The sequence below is a fragment of the Acipenser ruthenus genome, chromosome 54 (genome assembly GCF_902713425.1).
Source record: "Acipenser ruthenus chromosome 54, fAciRut3.2 maternal haplotype, whole genome shotgun sequence".
Taxonomy (NCBI): Eukaryota; Metazoa; Chordata; class Actinopteri; order Acipenseriformes; family Acipenseridae; genus Acipenser; species Acipenser ruthenus.
In genome coordinates, this window is record NC_081242.1 from 2,154,048 (window position 1) to 2,176,173 (window position 22,126).

A 22,126-nucleotide genomic window follows, 5' to 3' on the forward strand; every position below is an offset into this window, starting at 1 on the left:
TAAAGTGCCTTGGCTAGCATGCACATGCTTGTTTAGGAATGCAAATGGAGGTTTTCTTTTGTGCATTTTGTTTAATGTGGCCTTGTTTGTTCTGTATTGTTTTGAATGATCAGAGCAGCTCGGTTTGCTGAAGGCTGAGACAGTTCACCACAGAGTTTATTAAAACTCTACTGATGCACAATGTAAACTCAACAGTCTAAGTTTTAATCAAAAGCTCATTGGGCACTGTGACAGAAACAGAATGATTCTTTGTGGTAAATCTCCCTCCCGACCTGTGAGGGCACTAAGTAAAGGGAACAGAGTACCCTGGACTGGATGGCCTGACAATTCATTCCCTGGGTTAAAAGGAAGTCGGTCATCTAGACAGGGGGCGGAGCTCCGGTACACCTAATCATCGACCCGGAAGGGAAACGATGTGGCAGCCGCGGATTGGAGGAGGATAGGGCAGCAGTGTGGAGTAGTGGTTAGGGCTCTGGACTTCTGACCGGAGGGTCGTGGGTTCAATCCCTTGTGGGGGACACTGCTGCTGTGCCCTTGAGCAAGGTACTTTACCTAGATTGCTCCAGTAAAAACCCAACTGTATAAATGGGGAATTGTATGTAAAAATAATGTGATATCTTGTAACAATTGTAAGTCGCCCTGGATAAGGGCGTCTGCTAAGAAATAAATAATAATAATAATAATAATAATTGGAGGAGCAGTTGCAATCATTAACAATGGGGTCATGAGTGACTGTATAAATAGGGGACGGAACGACGTGATCTGCTCCTTTGCTGATGGTTAACGAAAGACCAGAAGGACCCGTATTTGAATCTGTATCGTGAGTTTTTTTTTTGTTTGTCACTTGGAGACCGAAAAACTGTATTTACACCACGATCACTACTGCACTTACTGTGGACTGGTGACCGTGTATGTGTATTGTGCGTGTGTTTGTTACTGTGTACATTGTTCGGGACTGCCCCTTGGATTCAATATACAGAGCAGTGCACATCGTTGTGTATTGCCTGTATTTAATTATTATTTCTGTTGGTCAGTTTCGACCATTGGATTAAAAATAAAAGACCATCATTTCATCAGATAGTGTTGTTTGTCTTTGTCTGGAGGACTGCATCACCTCTACACCTGCACACTGCAACCCACTTTGCCACAGCACATACATAATGTTATTTGCATTTTACATAGTGAGCAGATAGGTTTGTTGATTGTTTGAGTAGTATTGTTCCTTGAGATAACAAAATACTGAGCTCATGTCATGTGATTTCATAAAACTGCCAGGTACTCAGTGTTTGGTATTTGAGTTGAGTTGATTAAGAATCTGTATTAATAGCCATTCGAAAAGATATAATTTTAATTAACGCAAGAACAGTGAAAGATATGACCATGTCCCACTTGAGTAATGGAGATCGTCTGGTTGCTATCGGCATGATTGAATGCAGCCTGTCTGTGAGAGAAGTTGCCCGGAGAATGAGTTGTTCTGCTTCAACAATCAGCAGACCAGTCCAGAGAAACCAGGAAACCGGCTCTGTGAGGGACAGGCCACGTCCTGGAAGGCAGAGGGTCACCACACCAGCACAGTACCATTATGCTGACTGTTACGTTATTCAAGCCAACCGTTGGGGCTGTGGAAGTGTCATGATGTGGGGAGGAATCTCCTTTAACACAAGAACGCCTTTGGTACAGATTGAGGGAAACCTTACTGCCCAGAGACACATTGACAAAGTCCTTGAGGTAATAGTTTTTCTGTTCCTGCAAGCCAATCCGGAACTGTTGATTTTCCAGCAGGACAATGCAAGACCACACAGTGCTAGGATTACAATTGCATGACTTCAAGAAAACAATGTTGAGGTCTTGCCGTGGCCAGCTTTTTCTCCTGACCTGAGTCCAATAGAACATCTGTGGGACCAAATCGCCAGCGCCATACACAGGAGACAACCATGACCAGCCAACCTTCACCAGCTGGCTGCAGCTGCACAGGAGGAGCGGCAGAACATTCCACAGCAGTCTATCCAGAGGCTGATCAGGTCTATGCGTCAACGTTGCCAGGATTGTGTTAATGCTCAGGGAGGTCATATCTGATACTAACTTTGTAATGTTTTCATTTTGACAGTGAGTTACGTTACTGAAAACGTATCATGACTTATTGATCTGTATTTTTTTTCACATTTTCTGTGATTTTCTTTGATATCTCTGTTTAAAATATTTGATTAAATCCATTAGACTTGAGTGTTGCGTTTCTTTTGTGCATCAGTATATATTGAGGCCCGAGCCTACTTTTCTAAGAGTGTACACGTTGGGATCCCAAGAAAAGTTTTCCCAAGAAAAGTTCCGGGACAAGGAGAGGCTGTTCAGCCCATCAAGTCTCGTCCCTTCCTAGCACACCCCTACTAAGAGGATCCGATCTAACTGCAGACAATCTAATTGTGTTTGGAATGCTCTCAGTATTTTAGATACTTCACCTGGTTGGCTGTTTCATGCATTTATACCTGTGTAAAAAGTGCTTCCTACCTTCTGTTCTAAACCTGCTTTTACTCAGCTTCCATTGATGCCCTCTTGTTCTGCACTTGTGTTAAATCTGAAGTGGTGACTGTTAACCTGAGACCATTTAGACTTTTTATAAACTCGGGGTTAATTGTGTATAATTAAAATAGGCACAATGATGAGGACTAAAATATACTCTGTTTCAGACTGCCCCATTAAAAAAGCAGGATCGTGTTTAGATCAAAACCAGTTTTGACTGGCAAGAAATGTATGTGCTTCCAGTTTCGTTTCTGCATCTGATATAAACAGTTTTTTTTGCATACTGTGTCAGTGTTTATGAACACCTGCAGATGACAAGGTGTGGAGAGATTGAATTCCATAGCAGGGAGTGTATCAGGTATTCACCTCATTTCTTGAAGACTAACAATAAAGACAAAACAAGAAAAGCAGTCAGTTCTGTTATGTACAGAAAAAGCAATTCATGTTATCCAGGTTCAATTATTATGTCATATTACACAAACTTCTTTTTTTATTCTCTAACACTCATAAACTCAGTAGAGACATGTTAGGAGGGACATAAAGGTGTTTTAAACTCAGTAAGTGGTTAGTTTGCATTGTTGATCATTAGATTGTTAAACGTGTATAAATGTTGTGTGTTTTGATTACTGGTAAACATTCAACAGAATATATTTAAATGCTCTATACTCCAGTCATCCTTTAACCTTGGCAGCATACTGTGTAAGAATGATTATTTAAAAACATAAAACTAATTAAAATAAATTTGAACAAATGCATGTTTAGTTCACTGTACATTTAAACATGGTCACGTGTTTGTGATGAATCTGATTACAAGAAGTCACATGTTTTTCAGGAAGAACGTATCAGGTTTGTTTTGTTGGGGATTTTCCATTGCTCTCCCTTGCATTTAAAGTGCCTTGGCTAGCCTGCATATATTTGTTTAGGAATGCAAATGGAGGGTTTCTGTTGTGCATTTTGTTTAATGTGGCCTTGTTTGTTCTGTATTGTTTTGAATGATCAGAGCAGCTCGGTTTGCTGAAGGCTGAGACAGTTCACCTCAGAGTTTATTAAAACTGTACTGATGCACAATGAAAACTCAACAGTCTAAGGTTTACATCAATAGCTCAAAGTAAAGGGAAGAGAGTACCCTGGACTGGATGGCCTGACAATTAATTCCCTGGGTTAAAAGGAAGTTGGTCATCTAGAAAGGGGGCGGAGCTCCGGTACATTAAACCATCGGAAGGGAAACGATGTGGCAGCCGCGGATTGGAGGAGCAGTTGCAATTGTTAACCATGGGGTCATGAGTAAGGCTCTGAGAAAATTGCAGATTTTTTGTACAAAATTCACAGCAGTTTTGTGGGTAAAGTATAATTTCTCACGAAATATGCACAGAACAATTTAATAAACTGTATGTACAAAGTATATTTGATTAAACTGCAAAAATAAATGATATCTAATGATTCTTATGAACTGCAGATGGCGCTAATACCCACTTAAGTATGTACTGTAAGCCAATGTTATTTTCACTCCATTTCCAAGTTACAAAAAAAAAAAAATGTGTTGATTGAGAATTAGAATTAAGGTTTATATGAAAACTTGAACATTTTATAAATAAAACATTCTTCAGAAAATACATATATATATAATTATGATTTCCATTACACGAGAGTAGATGTTAAAACTTCATGCTGATTTGAACTCGGCTCTCGCCAAGATAAGCACCAACTAAGACGTAGCTTTACAGTAAACTAATGTGATCCATATGCGTCTCCATCCATTTACGTTTCCTTCCATGTGATGATGTAGATATCCTTCTGTCTGGTGTTAATGGCTGAAGTGTAATGCTGGCTCCAGGGATCAGCTTATTTTGCCTCCCTGGCGCATCAGCACACACAACGGCTGCGATGCTGGCTCCGGGGATCAACCAAAGTGCGGCCTCCCCAGCGCATCAGCATGACAACCGTCTGGATTGAGCTAAGTAGGGTACATCTCTGGGGTTTTCAAGTGGGCACCTTCCATCCTCAGTGTTTCGTCGACTAGCCCACGACACCTCAAGAGGGCTCGACGGTGATTCTGGCGTCCCAGCATCACCCCCCTCCGTCCCCCACTCAACTCAGCCCAGCTTACGTACCTGTCCCCAGCCAGAATCTTTCCGTCTCAACCACAGCCAGTTGCTGCTCCTCTCTGCTGCTTCAGATAAGTTCTTCACTGTGCGACGCAACTCTTGGCCACTGAATCCGACGTCTCTGAGAAACCGGGTTGTAGAGTGTGCCACAAATCCTCGACAACCCACTTCCACTGGGTAAACCCGGACTCTCCATCCTCGCTGTTCCGCTTCAGTGGCTAGTTGAGCATACCGCAGTTTCTTCCTCTCATACGCCTCATCTACAGCATCCTCCCATGGCACTGTTAACTCTACCAGGTGAACAAGGCGTGCTGATCCAGACCACAAGACAATATCTGGTCGAAGGTTAGTGGTGGCAATCTCAGGTGGAAAAATAAGCCGTTGACCAACATCTGCCAGCATATTCCAGTCTCTAGCAGCTTCCAGTTGTCCTGGGCGAGGATTGGTTTTAACACCTTTTCTTGGTGGTTGCTCTCCTGGGCGGAGGAATGTTGTCTTTTGTGTGTAATGTTTTGATGGAACAGGTGGCAACTTATTGGTCATGTTACGCTTGTCTTCCAATGCTAAGGCCAAACATCGCAGCACCTGGTCATGGCGCCAAGTAAACCGTCCTTGGCTAAGAGCCACCTTACATCCTGTCAAAATGTGCCTCAATGTTGCAGGTGATGAACACAAAGGACATGAGGGATCCTCTCCTACCCAGAGGTTTAGGTTCTGTGGTGATGGGAGAACATCATATGTTGACCTGATGAGGAAACTGATCCTGCTCTGTTCCATTGACCATAGGTCTTGCCAGCCAATCTTGCGTTGTTCCACACTCTCCCATCTCATCCATTCTCCCTGTTTGGCCTGGGAAATGGCCTTTATACACCTCATCCTCTCCTCCTGCTTTTGCACCTCGTTGACTACCAGCTTCCTTCTTTGAGCTGGGGCTGCCTTGTGCCATGCAGGAGGAGTTGAACTGAAACCAAGACCCCCTCTTCCATGCTGAACTTGCCCCATGATATCACCAATTCGAAGGGCAGCCTTTGCATCTTCCACAGCTTTCTTTGCCGCCCACTTTCTTCCAGTTTTCAACACAGGTGCTGCCTCCCTTATGCATTTATCGCGTGACTCTACTAATGTCATTTCCAATCTGACCTTGGCGCACTTAAACTCCTCGGTTAGAGCAGAGACTGGTAGCTGCAGTATTCCTTTACCATAAAGTCCCACTCTGCTGAGGCAGCGTGGAACTCCCAACCATTTCCTGATGTATGAACTGATTAAAGCTTCCAGCTTCTCTACTGTTGTCAAAGAAACCTCGTACACAGTCAGTGGCCACAGCAACCTCGGCAGTAGACCAAACTGAAAGCACCAGAGTTTTAGTTTACCTGGTAGAGCGCAGCTGTCTATGCTCTTCAACCCTTCCACTGCTTGTTGTCTAACTTCTCCCACACGAACTGTGTCCTTTAGATCCCCGTCGTACCATCTCCCAAGACTCTTCACTGGCTTCTCAGACACTGTTGGTATTGCCTCACCATTAATGAAGAATGTTTTATCTACTACTTTGCCTTTAATTATAGAGATGCTCCTTGATTTAGTGGGCTTGAATTGCATTCGTGCCCATTCAATGTTATTGGTTAATTTGCCCAATAATCGATTAGTGCAGGCTACTGTTGTAGTCATGGTTGTCATGTCATCCATGAATGCTCGAATTGGTGGTAGTCGCATTCCAGAAGCCAAGCGCTCTCCTCCTACTACCCATTTTGATGCCCTAATGATTACTTCCATTGCCATGGTAAAAGCCAGTGGAGAAATGGTGCATCCTGCCATTATTCCAACCTCTAGGCATTGCCATGTAGTGCTGAATTCTGAAGTTGAAAAACTGAATTGCAAATCTCCAAAATAGGCTTTCACTAAATTTGTTATTGTCATCGGTACACTGAAAAAATCAAATGCTGCCCAAAGTAGTTCATGTGGCACTGAACCATATGCATTAGCCAAATCCAGGAATGTCACATGGAGCTCCTTCGTCTCCTTTTTAGCTGATTGAATTTGTTGCCAGATCACAATGATGTGTTCTAAGCAACCTGGGAAACCTGGAATGCCCGCTTTTTGTATTGAAGTGTCAATGAAGCAGTTCTTTAATAGGTAAGCTGACAATCTCTGAGCAATAATGCTGAAGAAAATCTTGCCTTCTACGTTTAATAGGGAAATGGGACGAAACTGACTGATGCTTGTAGAATCTTTTTCTTTAGGTATAAAGACTCCACCTGCTCGGCGCCATGCTCTTGGTACAACCTGTTTTTCCCATGCCACTTTCATCAATTTCCACAGAATTCGTAGAACTCCTGAAGCACTCTCACTGGTGAATAACTTCTTTACAAATTTGAATGGGTCTTTATAAAAGTTAGCTCTCGCACGCTCCTTCTTTTTGTAGCGTTTCCGTAGGCGCTCAGCTCTGCGCAATGTTGCAAGCTTATCTTTTATGACCCTTTGTAAGAGATTGAGTCCCTCCTTCTGACTTTGTTCTGCTCTTCTCCATATATATATATATATATATATATATATATATATATATATATATATATATATATATATATATATATATATATTCCAGGAAATATGCTTTTTTTTTAAAAAAAATAAAAATAAAATTGTTAATGGAAGCTGAGCATTGTCAGATGGTTATATATATATATATATATATATATATATATATATATATATATATATATATATATATATATATATATATATAATAATCTGCGCAGAATGATCTCCGTGAACGCATCCAAAGTTTCTTACTCCACTCCTGACGCGAGTTTGGAGAATGTAAGTGAACGTGTACTTTTTACAAATACTATGTTTGCAATTATGCACCACTTTAAAAAACAAACAATATATCCTTGTTACTTTCCATTAACATTTAAGTCACTTTTCAGAAGGGGCTCATTTAGAGGAATATATAGGTCCAGCGCATTTTCACTAGGACTACGACTTTGTTTGCTCACTAATTATACGCATCTATTTTCAAAATGAGTAACGCGCTCGCAAAACAAATGACAGTAGGCCTATAGTTTAAAGACTTTTTAAAAATCTTTTGCGTTGTTGCAGGCTTCTAAGAAATACTGTCATGAGTTATTATAGTAGGCTGGGGGTGTTTTTTTTTTTTTTTTTTAAGAATTGACGACTGGTTTAGTTTGCTAGATTATTGTACACACTACAGAGAGCTGTACGATTTATTTATCGCTAAGGCACCAGCTGCATCAAAAATAAATATTTCGCAGAACGCACTGTAAAGTACAAGAAGAGGGTATTTAACTTTAAACATTAGAAACATTTGTATAAAATGATCAATTTTAAATACAAGTTTTTTTTAAAAAACTATTTATTCCTAAAATACAGACCTGTTGTTGGTTATGAACGAAATAGCTAATAGCTCTGTTCTGATTCTCTGGTGTTTATTAATAATAATAATAATAATAATAATAATAATAATAATAATAATAATAATAATAATAATAATAAACACAAGTTACATTCAACCCTTTTGGTCATGAGAGAGGTCATGTCTTATTTAGCGAGTATATTTTGAAGCACATTCGTATTATAGTATATTTTGAGGCACATTCGTATTTTGCTCCTTTTATAAATAAGTCGTAAATAGAACTAATTACAGGCTTTAATGGTTTAACAAGCTGTAATGCGAGTGCATTTTCAAAAGGCGCACTCTCCTGAATTGCCACTGCTTCATGTATAGGACTTTTGAAAATACAGTTTGATATCTTTCTGGTGTCGCAAAGGTGTTGCGACCTGTTTTTTTTTTTTTTTTCCTGTGCTTCTGAAAATCGGGCTGTAATTGTATTTTCAATAAGGAAATGTAAACAATGTGAAATTATTACATATTTTCAAGGGTAACAAAACGTAAAATAAATGGACGTGATAATGCAATTACATTTTCAATCGACATGTGGTTAACATTTAGCAAGAAACGAGCTATTCCAGCGTTCCGCTCTGCTGCATTGCTCAGTGTTGAGATAATAAAAGAGGAAAGGGAGCATGCATGTACTGTTGTAAAATGTTTTCTATCTACCACCCACCTCTCTTTCACGCCTTTCCCTTCCTCTCAATCTATTCATTCTTTCTTGCCTCACATCTTTCCCCTCTGCCCATCTCTCCCTCCCTCTTACCTCTCCTCCTTCCCCCTCCCCGTCTCATTTCATGCGTCCTGCTTCTCTCTTTATTCAACCAGACGCAGATGAACAGGATGGAGAAGACGCCGAAGGATCACATTAGAGATACCCTAGACGACCTGGACGAAAACGGACTAAAACGGTTCAAGGACAAGCTGGGCGACACGTCGTTCCAGGGGAGCAAAATCGCCAAGGGGAAGCTTCAGCATGCGGACAGCGTTGAGGTAGCTGATTTGTTAATCAGCACCTACACCGAAACGCACGCCGCTGAGAACACGATCAAGGTTTTAAATGCCATTAACCAGGCACAACTGGCCGAACAGTTGAAAGAAAAGATTAAAGCCGGTGAGATTATTATTGTTATTACGAGAGAGAGAGAGAGAGAGAGAGAGAGAGAGAGAGAGAGAGAGAGAGAGAGAGAGAGAGAGAGGAGAGACGAACGAACAAAACTTTGGGACTTATTTTCAAATATTTATCAACTCGTACATCAAAATGTACAACATCCTTTAAGTTATAAAACGAGAGATAAACAGCTCTGCTTGAAATCAAATGCTTGCTTATTATTTATTTATACGTATTTTTTTTTTAAAGTTTTCAAAAAGGCTTGCGATATTGAGATTTGAATTAAACAATTAAACGATGTATAATTTTGATTTTGTTAATAAAACTGTTGTTTTTAAGCGTTTACAGAATGTAGATTCTACCTTTATCACAGGGCTTAATTTGTAAAGAAAGATTTGCCGGGTCGCAAGCAGCAATGATAATCAATAATACCATTCTTAGAAGCGCACATTCAAAATCATAACACGTTTATTTGAAAGAGTATTGCAAGTACTAGTGTTAGATGCTTACAATCGAGTATTATACGTCATGTACAAAGTAGTAGCGTGTGCAGAAAAAATACATTAAAAGGCAACCGCAGGACAAAAAAATAAATGGAAATCAATATTGAAATGAATGTTCAGCTTTCATATTGAAGCTCGTTGTGTACTACTCGCGCAATCAAACCAGGTAGCGTAGGTATTTGCTTGCATCGTTTACGTTTTTCAAATCAAGTAAGCTTATATGTGTATTTTAAAAAAGAAACAACAATAGAGTCGCAGTCCTCCTTTTGCAGCCAGTGTCGTCTTTATGGCGCGTCTGAAATGGTAAAGTGATTCAATGTCCCTGGCAGTGGACTGTCTCCGTTTAGCGCACGCAAGAACTTGCAGAATCCCATTTGTGAGCAAAACATTTTATAACATTTGTAACTTCCTTAGCTGAAGAGGTGTGCCGGGGCTATGCCTCGTCAAGTCTAGAGGATGCGGGGGCTGAGCTCCGGCAAGCCCAGGCACAAATTAATCACTGCTGTATTAGCAGTTTATACATTTTTCTATGAATTAAATACAATTAAGATAGATTCGGTATCCCTCGCTGTGCGAAAAATTGGAAACGACTGCTTTTGCCCTTGTAATGCATTTTCTACGGAAGGGACTATTTGCCTGCGTCTTGCCTAGTTCATAGCTAGGTCATTGTTACGGGGTTCCTAAACTAGGAGAGTGCTTGTACCCTCACATAACTGGTCGACCCGTATAGGGATTCTCATTTAGTTAATGTTTAATTATTTATTTTTCAATGGAAACCGTTGTAATTTGATTTTCATAATGCATCACCTGCAAGGTCACCGAAGCGTACAAACGCACCACAAACCTGCCTTTAATTACAAAATATCACAGGATGTAGCAAGTGTTCAGCGCACGCAGTAATAATGTAGCCCGACTACTCCAGTTCAGTGCGATAAGGCACCGAACAAATTACAGAAAATCCTTTAGGTTCTTTTTTTATTGAGATGACAGATCTAAAAATGTAGGAACAAGGTCACCAAGAAAATCACAAATCCCGTTTAGCAGACATTTGTTTATTGAAAACTTCCAATATCAACACATGGTTAAAAACGGTACTGATATAATAAGACAATTCCATTCACCTATTAACAGGTAGCGAGACTTCAAGCAGTTAAACAAGGTTCACCTTAATGAGGTCATGGATTAAAGTGCAAATACAACAACGCTGCTACCCAGCAATAAAGTGGAGATACACAATCAAAGACACGATAAAGTACAAATACAAATACCCTTCTCCCAAGTGGCGCATCCAGTAAAAGCACTCGCTAGAGTGCAGGATGCGCTCTATAGCCTGGACGTCGCCGGTTCGAGTCCAGACTATTCCACAGCCGACCGTGGACGGGAGCTCCCAGGGGGCGGCGCTCAATTGGCTGAGCGTCGTCCGGGGGAGGGAGGGTTAGGTCGGCCAGGGTGTCCTCAGCTCACCGCGCACCAGCGACCCCTGTAGTCTGGCCAGGCGCCTGCGGGCAAACCTGTAAACTGCCCAGAGCTGCGTTGTCCTCCGACGCTGTAGCTCTGAGGCGGCTGTGAGTCTGCCGTGTGTAAAGAAACTGGTGGCTGACGGCACACGCTTTGGAGGACAGCGTGTGTTCATCCTCGCCCCTCCCGAGTCAGCGCAGGGGTGGTAGCGGTGAACTGAGCCTAAAAATAATTGGGCATTTCAAATTGAGGAGAAAATAATAAAAACTAATTGGCAACGACTAAATTAAAATAAATAAATAAATAAATATTCTAAAAGTACAAATACCCCCCCCCCCCCCCCCCCCCCACCCCACCCCCACAATGTCAGTGCAGGGGAGGGAACACACACAGGGAGAGTGAGAGAGAAACCAGCATCGCAATATAGCCTATTCTGTGCACTTCTTAAACTCCATTCGACACCCAAATAGGCTGAAGACACTCGGGCCGTTCACACTCATTATTCCCCAGGATAGCCATCTCGTTTGTGAAAACGTGCTATTTATATTCAGGTGTGTAAATTGATCGATAATTCAATTACTAGGTGCTCAACAAGGCAAACATAGGGAAGCGGGAGCAAATCAACATAACGCGATGCAAATCAATTATCAAAGTGTCACACAACACAAAACGTGCACTAATCAAATCATAAAATAACTTTATAAAAATAATAACATACAAGTGTAAAATAAATTTGAACAGGGCATTCTTGACCCTGTTACAAGAAGAATAATTACGAATTCAATAATTATTTATTTTCTCAACATATACATGGTAACCAGACCCACGTCAAAGTGTAATAAAACACTGTGAAAGCACAGCAAAGTGTAATAAAACATTGTGAAAGCACAGCAAAGTGTAATAAAACACTGAAAGCACGTCAATGTGTAATAAAACATTGTGAAAGCATAGCAAAGTGTAATAAAACACTGTGAAAGCATAGCAAAGTGTAATAAAACATAGTGAAAGCACAGCAAAGTGTAATAAAACATTGTGAAAGCACAGCAAAGTGTAATAAAACATTGTGAAAGCATAGCAAAGTGTAATAAATCGTAGTGAAAGCATGGTAAAGCATTGCAAGGTATGGTAAAGTGTAGGTAAGCTCTAAAAAAGAAAGCAACTACTACTAATAATAATAATATCTGTGTGTTGCTGAAGTGTGTGTCGGTATGTAGCTGAAGTCTCTATCTGTGTATAGTTGAAGGAATTTTGAGAGTGATAAATTTTGGGAATTTTGTGGGAAAATTAGGAATTTTCGGAAATATTGGGGAACTTTGGTAATTTCCATTGTGTAATTTTGAACAGATAAGTAATCTTGGATCAGGGTATTCGGGGTAACTCAATTGTTTCAGAGTAAAAACATGCTCTAAACACTTTTAAACACTGGGTTCAAATGATTTGAACACTTATTATCTTCATTTTAGAACACAGTCACAACTCAATTTTGCTTGACATATTGTGCATACTGTACGTTATTTAAAAGATACTGCATATGTCTAGCATAAAAAAACTATAGGTTACTATGCTGCAAGTACAGGTAAGTAATATACCATAACATGTTTAGCCCTTTTAATTTTAGAACAGTCAGCTGGGCCCAATGCAATATAGCACGAGTGTATAGGGTTAATATTGAAAATAAAATGTTAAATATATATTTTTTCTAATATAACATTATTACAAAACTGAACACATCTCCACTTTCATAAAGTGATGTATACAGTGACCGTTACTTACAACAGATCAGTCGTCTAGGCCCTACCAGATTCACGGTCTATTTGTCTACATTTCACAGGCATAGTAATTAAAAAGTCTCAATTTTCATGGCATCAGCTATTTAAATGGTAGATTTCACGCTGGTGTAACAGAGGATGAACGTGTATCTTTTAAAAATTGAAATATATAAACACTTAAAGCCTAGACGTTTTCCATATAAATTAAAAAACATGCGACTACAGAATAACGTAATAAATACAGTTAAAGAGACACTAGATGAAAACCGTTTTAAAAATCTAAAACAGATTATTGCTCAATTGTTGCGTTGTTGCGTTGTGTTGCTGAAGTGTGTCAGAGTGTTGCTGAAGTGTGTGTCAGTGTGTAGCTGAAGTGTATGTTAGTGTGTAGCTGAAGTGTATGTTAGTGTGTAGTTGAAGTGTGTGTCAGTGTGTAGTTGAAGTGTGTGTCAGTGTGTAGTTGAAGTGTGTGTCAGTGTGTAGTTGAAGTGTGTGTCAGTGTGTAGTTGAAGTGTGTCAGTGTGTGTCAGTGTGTAACTGAAGTGTGTGTCAGTGTGTACCTGAAGTGTGTCAGAGTGTTGCTGAAGTGTGTGTCAGTGTGTACTTAGTGTGTGTCAGTGTGTTGCTGAGGTGTGTGTCAGTGTCTAGCTGAAGTGTGTGTCAGTGTGTAGTTGAAGTGTGTGTCAATGTGTTGTTGAAGTGTGTGTCAGTGTGTAGCTGAAGTGTGTGTCAGTGTGTAGCTGAAGTGTGTCAGAGTGTTGTTGAAGTGTGTGTCAGTGTGTACTTAAAGTGTGTGTCAGTGTGTCAGTGTGTCAGTGTGTAGCTGAAGTATGTGTCAGTGTCTAGCTGAAGTGTGTCAGTATGTAGTTGAAGTGTGAGTCAGTGTGTAGTTGAAGTGTGTGTCAGTGTGTAGCTGAAGTGTGTGTCGGTGTGTAGCTGAAGTGTGTTAGTGTCTAGCTGAAGTGTGTCAGTGTGTAGCTGAAGTGTGTCAGACTGTTGTTGAAGTGTGTGTCAGTGTGTCAGTGTGTCAGTGTGTAGCTGAAGTGTGTGTCAGTGTGTAGCTGAAGTATGTGTCAGTGTGTAGCTGGTGTGTTAGTGTCTAGCTGAAGTGTGTCAGCATGTAGTTGAAGTGTGTGTCAGTGTGTAGTTGAAGTATGTGTCAGTGTGTAGCTGAAGTATGTGTCAGTGTGTAGCTGGGGTGTTAGTGTCTAGCTGAAGTGTGTCAGTGTGTAGTTGAAGTGTGTGTCAGTGTGTAGTTGAAGTGTGTGTCGGTGTGTAGCTGAAGTGTGTGTCGGTGTGTAGCTGAAGTGTGTTAGTGTCTAGCTGAAGTGTGTCAGTGTGTAGCTGAAGTGTGTCAGAGTGTTGTTGAAGTGTGTGTCAGTGTGTCAGTGTGTCAGTGTGTAGCTGAAGTGTGTGTCAGTGTGTAGCTGAAGTATGTGTCAGTGTGTAGCTGGTGTGTTAGTGTCTAGCTGAAGTGTGTCAGTGTGTAGTTGAAGTGTGTGTCAGTGTGTAGCTGAAGTGTGTGTCAGTGTGTAGCTGAAGTGTGTTAGTGTCTAGCTGAAGTGTGTCAGTGTGTAGCTGAAGTGTGTGTCAGTGTGTAGCTGAAGTGTGTCAGTGTGTAGCTGAAGTGTGTGTCAGGGTGTAGCTGAAATGTGTGTGTGTGTCAGTGTGTGGCTGAAGTGTGTGTCAGTGTGTAGTTGAAGTGTGTGTCAGTGTGTAGTTGAACTGTGTGTCAGTGTGTAGCTGAAGTGTGTGTCAGTGTGTAGCTGAAGTGTGTCAGTGTGTAGCTGAAGTGTGTGTCAGTGTGTAGCTGAAATGTGTGTGTGTGTCAGTGTGTAGTTGAAGTGTGTCAGTGTGTAGTTCATTCGCTGTTTCTTTTCTGTTGTTCACAGACGCTACAGTTGGACTCCCTATGCTTTACCCTGCTTTCATGAGTTTATTTACAATTGCATCGCTGTGTGCGGACAACATCGGTACAGTAAAGGTAAAGCAACGTGTTTCTTGTAAGCACTGCAGGAGGTTCTGGAACACCTTCAGAGGCAGCATCACTAAAAGCATTGTCATGCAAAACCCATGTTTTGCTGCCATACTGCGGTCAATTAACTTTTGTGGCATTCCTTTTATAAAACTGTCTTAAGTTACCTTCTTAATATTTGGTACACAGCTGTATTCTATTATTCTCTCAGTCAATTTTGCAGGTGCTGCCCAGTTAAAATGAACCTTATCACTGCTACATTGTTTTAACCTCTGGCCATTTCAAAGATATAAAAACAAAAATACAAATAAAAATAAAATAAATAACCTTTTTATAAAATACCAACATCAAACACCTGCCTTCATTGCATATACAAGCGGAAAGTTCAGAGCATTGATATTTAAATGACTTTTCTCAGCCTTCCCGGCCCTCTATTGGCTTTCTATTTCTGGCAGAAGGCAATGACATTACACTTACACACACACATAACTATATATATAATTTATTTGTATTTATATGTTTATTTAACCAGGAAAAGTACCAATTGAGACCGAGACCTAATTTACAAGAGGGTCCTATGAAGGATATGAATGGAGCAAAGAAGATGTCCAGAGAACAACTCAAGATGGCCAGGAAAATTTTCAGCAAGAGAAAGAGATTAGCAAACCAGAGAGCTAAGTATACCTCTCACAATACATTTTTAGAGTGGTGTTTACTTAGAGATGTTATACCTCACAGATTTCTGTTTAAGTCAGGTGCACACATAAATGTGAATGATCCAGAAAACATTTTTTTACAAAACATACTTGGAGAATGTTCAATAAAATCAATGCAGGTGGAGAATATTAAATGGCTTAGAAGAATTAGTGAAGTTGAATTAGAAATTAAAAAAACAAATGAATCATATTCTAATTTAATGTCGCTGAAATTAACACAAATGATAAAAAAAATAGACAATTTTGAGAAGAATACGCTAAATCACTTAAATGACAGGAAATATAAAGAGTTTCTTCAATTACTTTCCACACATATGCCATATAAAATACTCAAAAATCAAATACCTAATGATAATTGTGTTGCAGAAATGGAGAATTCCCACCTTGATATGGCAGCGGAAGATCAGTGGCACAATGATAACAATGAAAATAAAATATTAGAGATAGAGAAAGATGGTCAAAGCTTTTTTAGATGTTTGAGTACAGTTTTGTACGGAACACAAAATAATCATACGTTATTAAGATGTTACATTACCAAACACATGAGCAGAAACAAAAACAAATCCAGATTTTACATTGATGAAGATTCTAGAAAACGCACTGAGAAAATGAAATCGAGCAGCAGTGGGATAGAGGCAGAGATTGTGGCTGCTGCAGATTTATTAAATAGACCAATACATATTCACATGAACACTGTGGCCAAGGAATGCATTAAATATGAAGGAACAGAAACTTCACATCCATGTCACAAACAACCTATTAATCTTTTATATAGAAATAATCATTTTGAGTTAATCACACCGAAATGTAATTACAATAGCTATCCAGCAAATGTATCAACTGCAAATAGTCAGAATCAAGGTAAAAAACAAATACCGGCACACGTAAGGAAGAAAATGCCAGACAGGGATTTAGGAAAAGCATCAAATAATATTAATAATGATGGAGTACCTAAAAATAAGGTCATGATTACTAAAGGTCAAGAAGTGGACACAGGATTTAATTCATCTGATAAAACAGAAACAGTCTCGCAGGAAGCATTAAAACGAAAGGGGAACAAGTTTGTTCCAGCAAAAAGATACATAAATAAGGACAAGTTAATGACGGATTTAAATGAATGGGAAAGACGAAGGAGGCAGGCAGAATACTTTAATGAGGAAACACTCACAGAATCAGAACAAGTAAGTGAACATGGAATACAAATTAAAAGAAACTGTCATATGACTCCTCCAGATGGAAGAGATACATGGTTAGACATGTATATAAAAGAAATTAGAAAAGGAATAGTAAGATACCTAAAAAAGAAAGGAAAACTTAATTTAACTAAACATGAAGAAGAAGAGCTACATGAATCAATAGGGGCTGACAGTATCAGTATCAGACCTGCAGATAAGGGTTCAGGGATTGTAATAATAAACACAGTTGACAATATGAAAGCAGTAGAGACTGAAATGCAAAATATAAATACATGTGAAGAAGTGAGAACTAATTACATTAATAACATAAAAGAATTGAGAATTCTAGTAGAAAGATTGCATAGAAATGGATTCATATCAAAAGAATTAAAAAATGACATGCTCCCTCAAAATCCAAGAACAGGTTTGGTTAGAGGTAACCCAAAAATGCACAAAGATAAACCCCCGATGCGAATGATTGTTAGCACAACCGATAACCCAACATACGTTATTGCAGAAATAGCTGAGAAGCAGCTGCAGCCACATGTTGAAAGTTTACCTAGCTATGTTAAAGATACAACACAATTTCTGAAAAGAATGACTAGAATAAAGACTAAACTTGCAGAGAATGCTATTTTATTTTGCATGGATGTAAAATCCCTGAACCCCAGTGTTCCCAGGCATGAAGCTTTAGAGCCATGTAAAGAGGCACTGGATAACAGAAAAGAGAAGGCCATAATACCCACAGGAGAAATATTAAACATGACCAAAGCAGATTTAGAAAACTGTTGTTTTACTTTGTTTAACAAAAGTTCTAAGCAGAATGATGGCACAGTGACAGGCTCAAAATTAGGCATGCATTTTGCAAGCACGTATGTGGGTAAATGGGAGGAAATGTTAATGAGTAAACTAGACAAGAAACCATTCGAATACATAAGATATGTGGATGACATCTTTGGAATATGGACTCATGGAGAAAAATCTCTTTTCCAGTTTCATAAAGTTGCAAATAATATCCACCCTAACATTTCAGTGGATCTACGGTGGACAAAATCTGAAATTGAATTCTTAGATACCTTGGTTAAACTTGATCAAGGATCTATTAAAACATATCTTTACTGGAAGCCTACTGACATGCATCAGCACCTACATGCGTCATCTGCACATCCTATCCATACATAAGACCCATTCCTAAAAGACCAGGTCTAAGGATAAAAATAATCTGCTCTGATGAAAATTATTTAGTCATTTACCAGATGCTTTTATCCAAAGCGACTTAGAGACTAGGGGGTGAACTATGCATCACAAGGACTTTGCATTTCTTGATGAAGTAACAACAATTCCAGTGAAATAATTGATTGAGAAAATGTTTTTAAGTGCGGAAAATCTAGAGTTCAAGCTTGATACAGGAGCAGCAGTTACCGCAATCCCAGCGGGAAAGTTTCAACAGGATCGAGATGACAAGCTGGTGCAACCCAGCAAAGTGCTATATGGGCCTGGAAACAACGTCTTGGACGTTCTAGGGTGCTTTAGCAGCACATAAGTTATTAAAGGGAACAACAGTCCAAGAGGTCTACGTGGTTTCCGGATTATCAAAAGCACTGTTTGGACTGCCTGCAGTAGAAGCACTACACCTTGTACACAGGCTTCATGAAGTGAAGGAGCTCCTGTGAATTTCCTAGCCAACTACACATCAGTGTTCAGCGGACTGAGGAAACTTGAAGAGCCATACAAAATTGAGCTTGAGCAAGGAGCAACCCCTTATGCTCTGTCAACATCTCGCTGTTTTCAAATCCCATTGAGGAGCAAACTCAGAGATTAACTTGACGATGGAAAGTATGGGGATCATTTCAAAACTGACGCAGCCCACTGAATGGTGTGCTGGGATGGTAGCGGTGCCTAAGGTCAATGACAAAAATACCTTGCACTTATTTATAGTCCTACCAGAATTTGCGCGTTAGTTTCAACAAATGGCAAATATATAGATACAAAAACACAGGATCAACACAGCAGCTCTTGAGCCTCTATTTAAAAGTTTTGTCAGCAAAAAGTATACAAACCAGATTATGCGCACACATGCATAATGATCTCTATGGGAAGCCATCTCAAGTTTTAGTGCAAGACAGAATCTCAAGCACAACATTCTGAAATGCCTCGTTTAAACAGTACCCAACTTCCTGAAAATGTTGTGTAATGATTTTTATCTAGACTGTATATATTTTGTTGCGACTTTGTCATGGGGAATGTAATAAACTAGAACCAAAATGGTGAGTCATTTTCCCCTTCATTTTACAATGCCATTTCCATGTTTTGTTTTATTTGAAGTGTTTAAAGTTAAATTCCAGTTTTCATTTGGTTTTGTTCAGCTACAAAATACACAAGTAAACCTAATGGTATTACTTTATGAAAACAAATCTATGGCCACAGTTTACTGTGAAGAAACGGCAATGGCAAGGAATTAAACAAACAAACAAATAAATAAATAAATAAATAAATAAATAAAATGCGTCAGATGTCACACCAGCCTTTAAAAATGTGCATTTGTAAAAAAAAAAAAGTCTCAAAATATGCGTTTTCAACCATAATATCTGCATTTTTACATATTACATTAAAATAGTTATGTTATTGTCCAGTGTAACTATTTCAGATTAACAAAGTTAACATGCAAAACGGTACACAGTATAAATAATGGCAGTAGAAATAGACATAAAGACAAGCTTACCGTGAAACGTATTCTTTTGAAAATCCCCCATTCACAATGTAAAAATCAGTGTTGTAGAACATGTACCAATGTCTCTGCAGGTAGCTGTCAACATCAGAACCATTTACAGTTTTGCTGTCAAAGTTTTGACTGCTATTTCCAAATCAAAGTCTTGATAATTCTCAGGCGCTTCCACTGAAATTGTCATGTTCAATCATGCTTTCCCCTCACTGCAGCAATTCCCCACACAGCTCAGGAGAACTAAAGTTTCAGTAGGTGGCCTCCAATCCCACGACTGAGCCAGCTTACTCTTTTACACCCAGAAACTCAAGCGCAGATGTCAGTCAGCTACTGGCCTCTGGAGGACAAAGGCCAGCCCTGCAGGTGTCTGCTTTTGAGCTCACTGGTCTCCTGGCCAGCAGAGTCCTCTGCAGCGCAGTGAGGAGAAAGCCCCTGCCAGTTTTGCCTACCTAACGCGCGGGAGTGTCAGAGCCAATGCGATGCTCCCTTCGGAGTCCCTAGCAAAGACCGGAGACTTCGCACAGCCAGGACGCGGACCTGTGCTGTATGACTCACCCTGCACACCATGCGGCTGTGCTTTTACCAGGTGAGAAGTTGTTGAGAAACTTAAGAAGGCACAAAAATTTGCTCTTCAGCTTGACGAATCAACGGATACTGGAGGAGATGCTCAGCTAAGTGCTTATGTTCGATACCCTGAATCTGATGACATCAACAAGCACACAATGTTATACAAACATATATGGGCTAACTCGACTGGAGAGGAACATTTCAAGCTGATTGACAATTTCTTTTGTGATCATGAACTGAGCTGGAAGTTTTGCAAATGTGTCTGCAGTGATGGGGCAGCTGCAATGACAGAGACAGTGAATGGCCTAGTTGCAAGGATCAAGAAAGACAGTCTTTCAGTGCAATGGGTGCACTACAACATTCACAGAGAGGTGTTTGCTTCTGCATTCTTTGTGAGTAGCTGGGGGCTGAACATCAGCAACTATTGCTTCATACAGAGGTCAAGAGGAAAAGTACTTCAAAGACTGGTCGAACTACACATAGTTCATATGTTTCAGGGTACCAGAGTGGCTCACCGGAGTCACCTACAGTCATACTGTAGGATGAGTCATACAGCACAGGTTCATGTCCTGGCGGTTCGAAGTGGCCAATCTTCACTGGGGAGTCCAAAGGGAGCATCACATTGGCTCTGGCATGCCTGTGTGTTCGGGAGGCAAAACTGGCAGGGACTGTTTCTTCTCATCGCAGTACAGTGAACCCTGCAGGCCAGGCGCCCAATGATCTCAAAAGCGGACACCTGCAGGGCTGGCCTTTGTCCTCCAGAGGCCGTTAGCTCACTGACATCTACTCTCGAGGTCCTGGGTGTAAAGGAGGAAGCTGGCTTAGTTGTGGGATCTGAGGACACCTACTGAACCTTCAGGTCTCCTGAGCTGTGTGGGGAAAAAATTATTGGACATTGGAGGAAAAGTAATTGGGCACACTAAATAAAAAAAATGTAATAAAAAAATTTCACATGTTTCTTGTTGATCGTTCGTCCACTGTTTGAGAATACCATATGGTTAGCTCAACTTGCCTATCTTGCATTCTGAATCTGTATGAAAAAGTTAATGCTTTAATAAAAAACAAATTATTCTGGAAGTCCAAATGTGTCCCATATGCATAAAGCTTACCATCTCCTTTATCGTGCCAGTAATAGTGTTTAACATGACAGTATTTCATCTGGTGATTTTATAAAAGCCATTTACTGTCAAAAAACATCACTCATTACAATGTTAGAATAATGTGCTCTTGGAGACTAATTTTCTCATTAACATATTATTAGTCTGATTCATAGAGCTGTATGGTGCTGTTAATTGACCCTTACCGGCGTCATAATGACCACCTAGCATAATTTCTGTGTTTATCAATATCTAAAACCATTACAGGCCATTAAAATAACCAGGCCCTAGTTTTATAAATCGTGTGCCAAATACTGCCCATGTTTCTCGCTGAAGTTATCCAGGGAAAACTGAGTAGAATAAAATTAACACAATAATAGCAGACCATTTGGCCAACCCATCGTAACTGCTGCTGGAGTATTGAGTCATCGATGGTCTAAAAAGAATAGTAGTAATTTAATTGTGATAATCTACCTACCCTGGCAATAATTAACAGATGTTTATTTATTTCAAACTAATTATGTTATTGGCCCATTTTCTCCATTATACCATGTCACTTGCATAAATACTAAACTGTGGCTACAGCTTTGTATAATGAGGTAGCGCTGCTTTCTCAGTGCCTAACAGGTGTGCTGCTTTCAGTAGAATATTTTGTTTTCCTAGACCACTTTAGAGTTCACTTTAGAGTGTTATTTATTATTTGAATATGTTCTTTTTTGTTTCAGAAGTTTCTCTAAGCCTCTTTCACACTGGCATGCTGTACCTGGGTCGGAACCAAGGTCAGGACCCGGTGCCATGCGGGTCGGCTACGCGATTTCACACGCTTCCATCCAAGATTCTCGAGATTGATCTGTCAGACCAAATGTTGATTAGAGCAAATGTTTCTTCATCCCTGTTGCAATCCGGTGTGTCTCAAGCAACCAAAACATGGCTAAACAGAAACATTCCTTGCGGAAGTAAAACCTTCGTGCATTTAGTCTCGCTCAACCCGGGTCAAAGCGTGTC

The 22,126-nt window shown here is 39.9% G+C and overlaps 2 protein-coding genes across 2 annotated transcripts in view; both read left to right on the forward strand.

Moving 5' to 3' along the window:
- The window catches only part of LOC117397990 (titin-like), a 293,410-nt gene that overhangs the window by 180,351 nt on the left and 90,933 nt on the right, over positions 1 to 22,126 (forward strand). The gene's annotated exons all lie outside the window — the stretch shown is intronic.
- On the forward strand, positions 8,865 to 20,713 carry LOC131723342 (uncharacterized). The gene is made up of 3 exons (XM_059016997.1): positions 8,865 to 9,142; positions 14,762 to 14,853; positions 15,377 to 20,713. Exons 1-3 carry the CDS (start codon positions 8,872 to 8,874, stop codon positions 17,915 to 17,917), a joined length of 2,904 nt encoding a protein of 967 aa, XP_058872980.1. The 5' UTR covers positions 8,865 to 8,871; the 3' UTR covers positions 17,918 to 20,713.

Excerpts from the sequence above, each read along its gene's own strand:
- LOC131723342 (XM_059016997.1), top strand. The coding sequence starts at position 8,872 with ATGGAGAAGACGCCGAAGGATCACATTAGAGATACCCTAGACGACCTG. Across the intron at positions 9,143-14,761 it reads GAAAGAAAAGATTAAAGCCG|ACGCTACAGTTGGACTCCCT; the intron begins GTGAGATTATTA and ends TGTTGTTCACAG. Across the intron at positions 14,854-15,376 it reads ACAACATCGGTACAGTAAAG|GAAAAGTACCAATTGAGACC; the intron begins GTAAAGCAACGT and ends TTATTTAACCAG.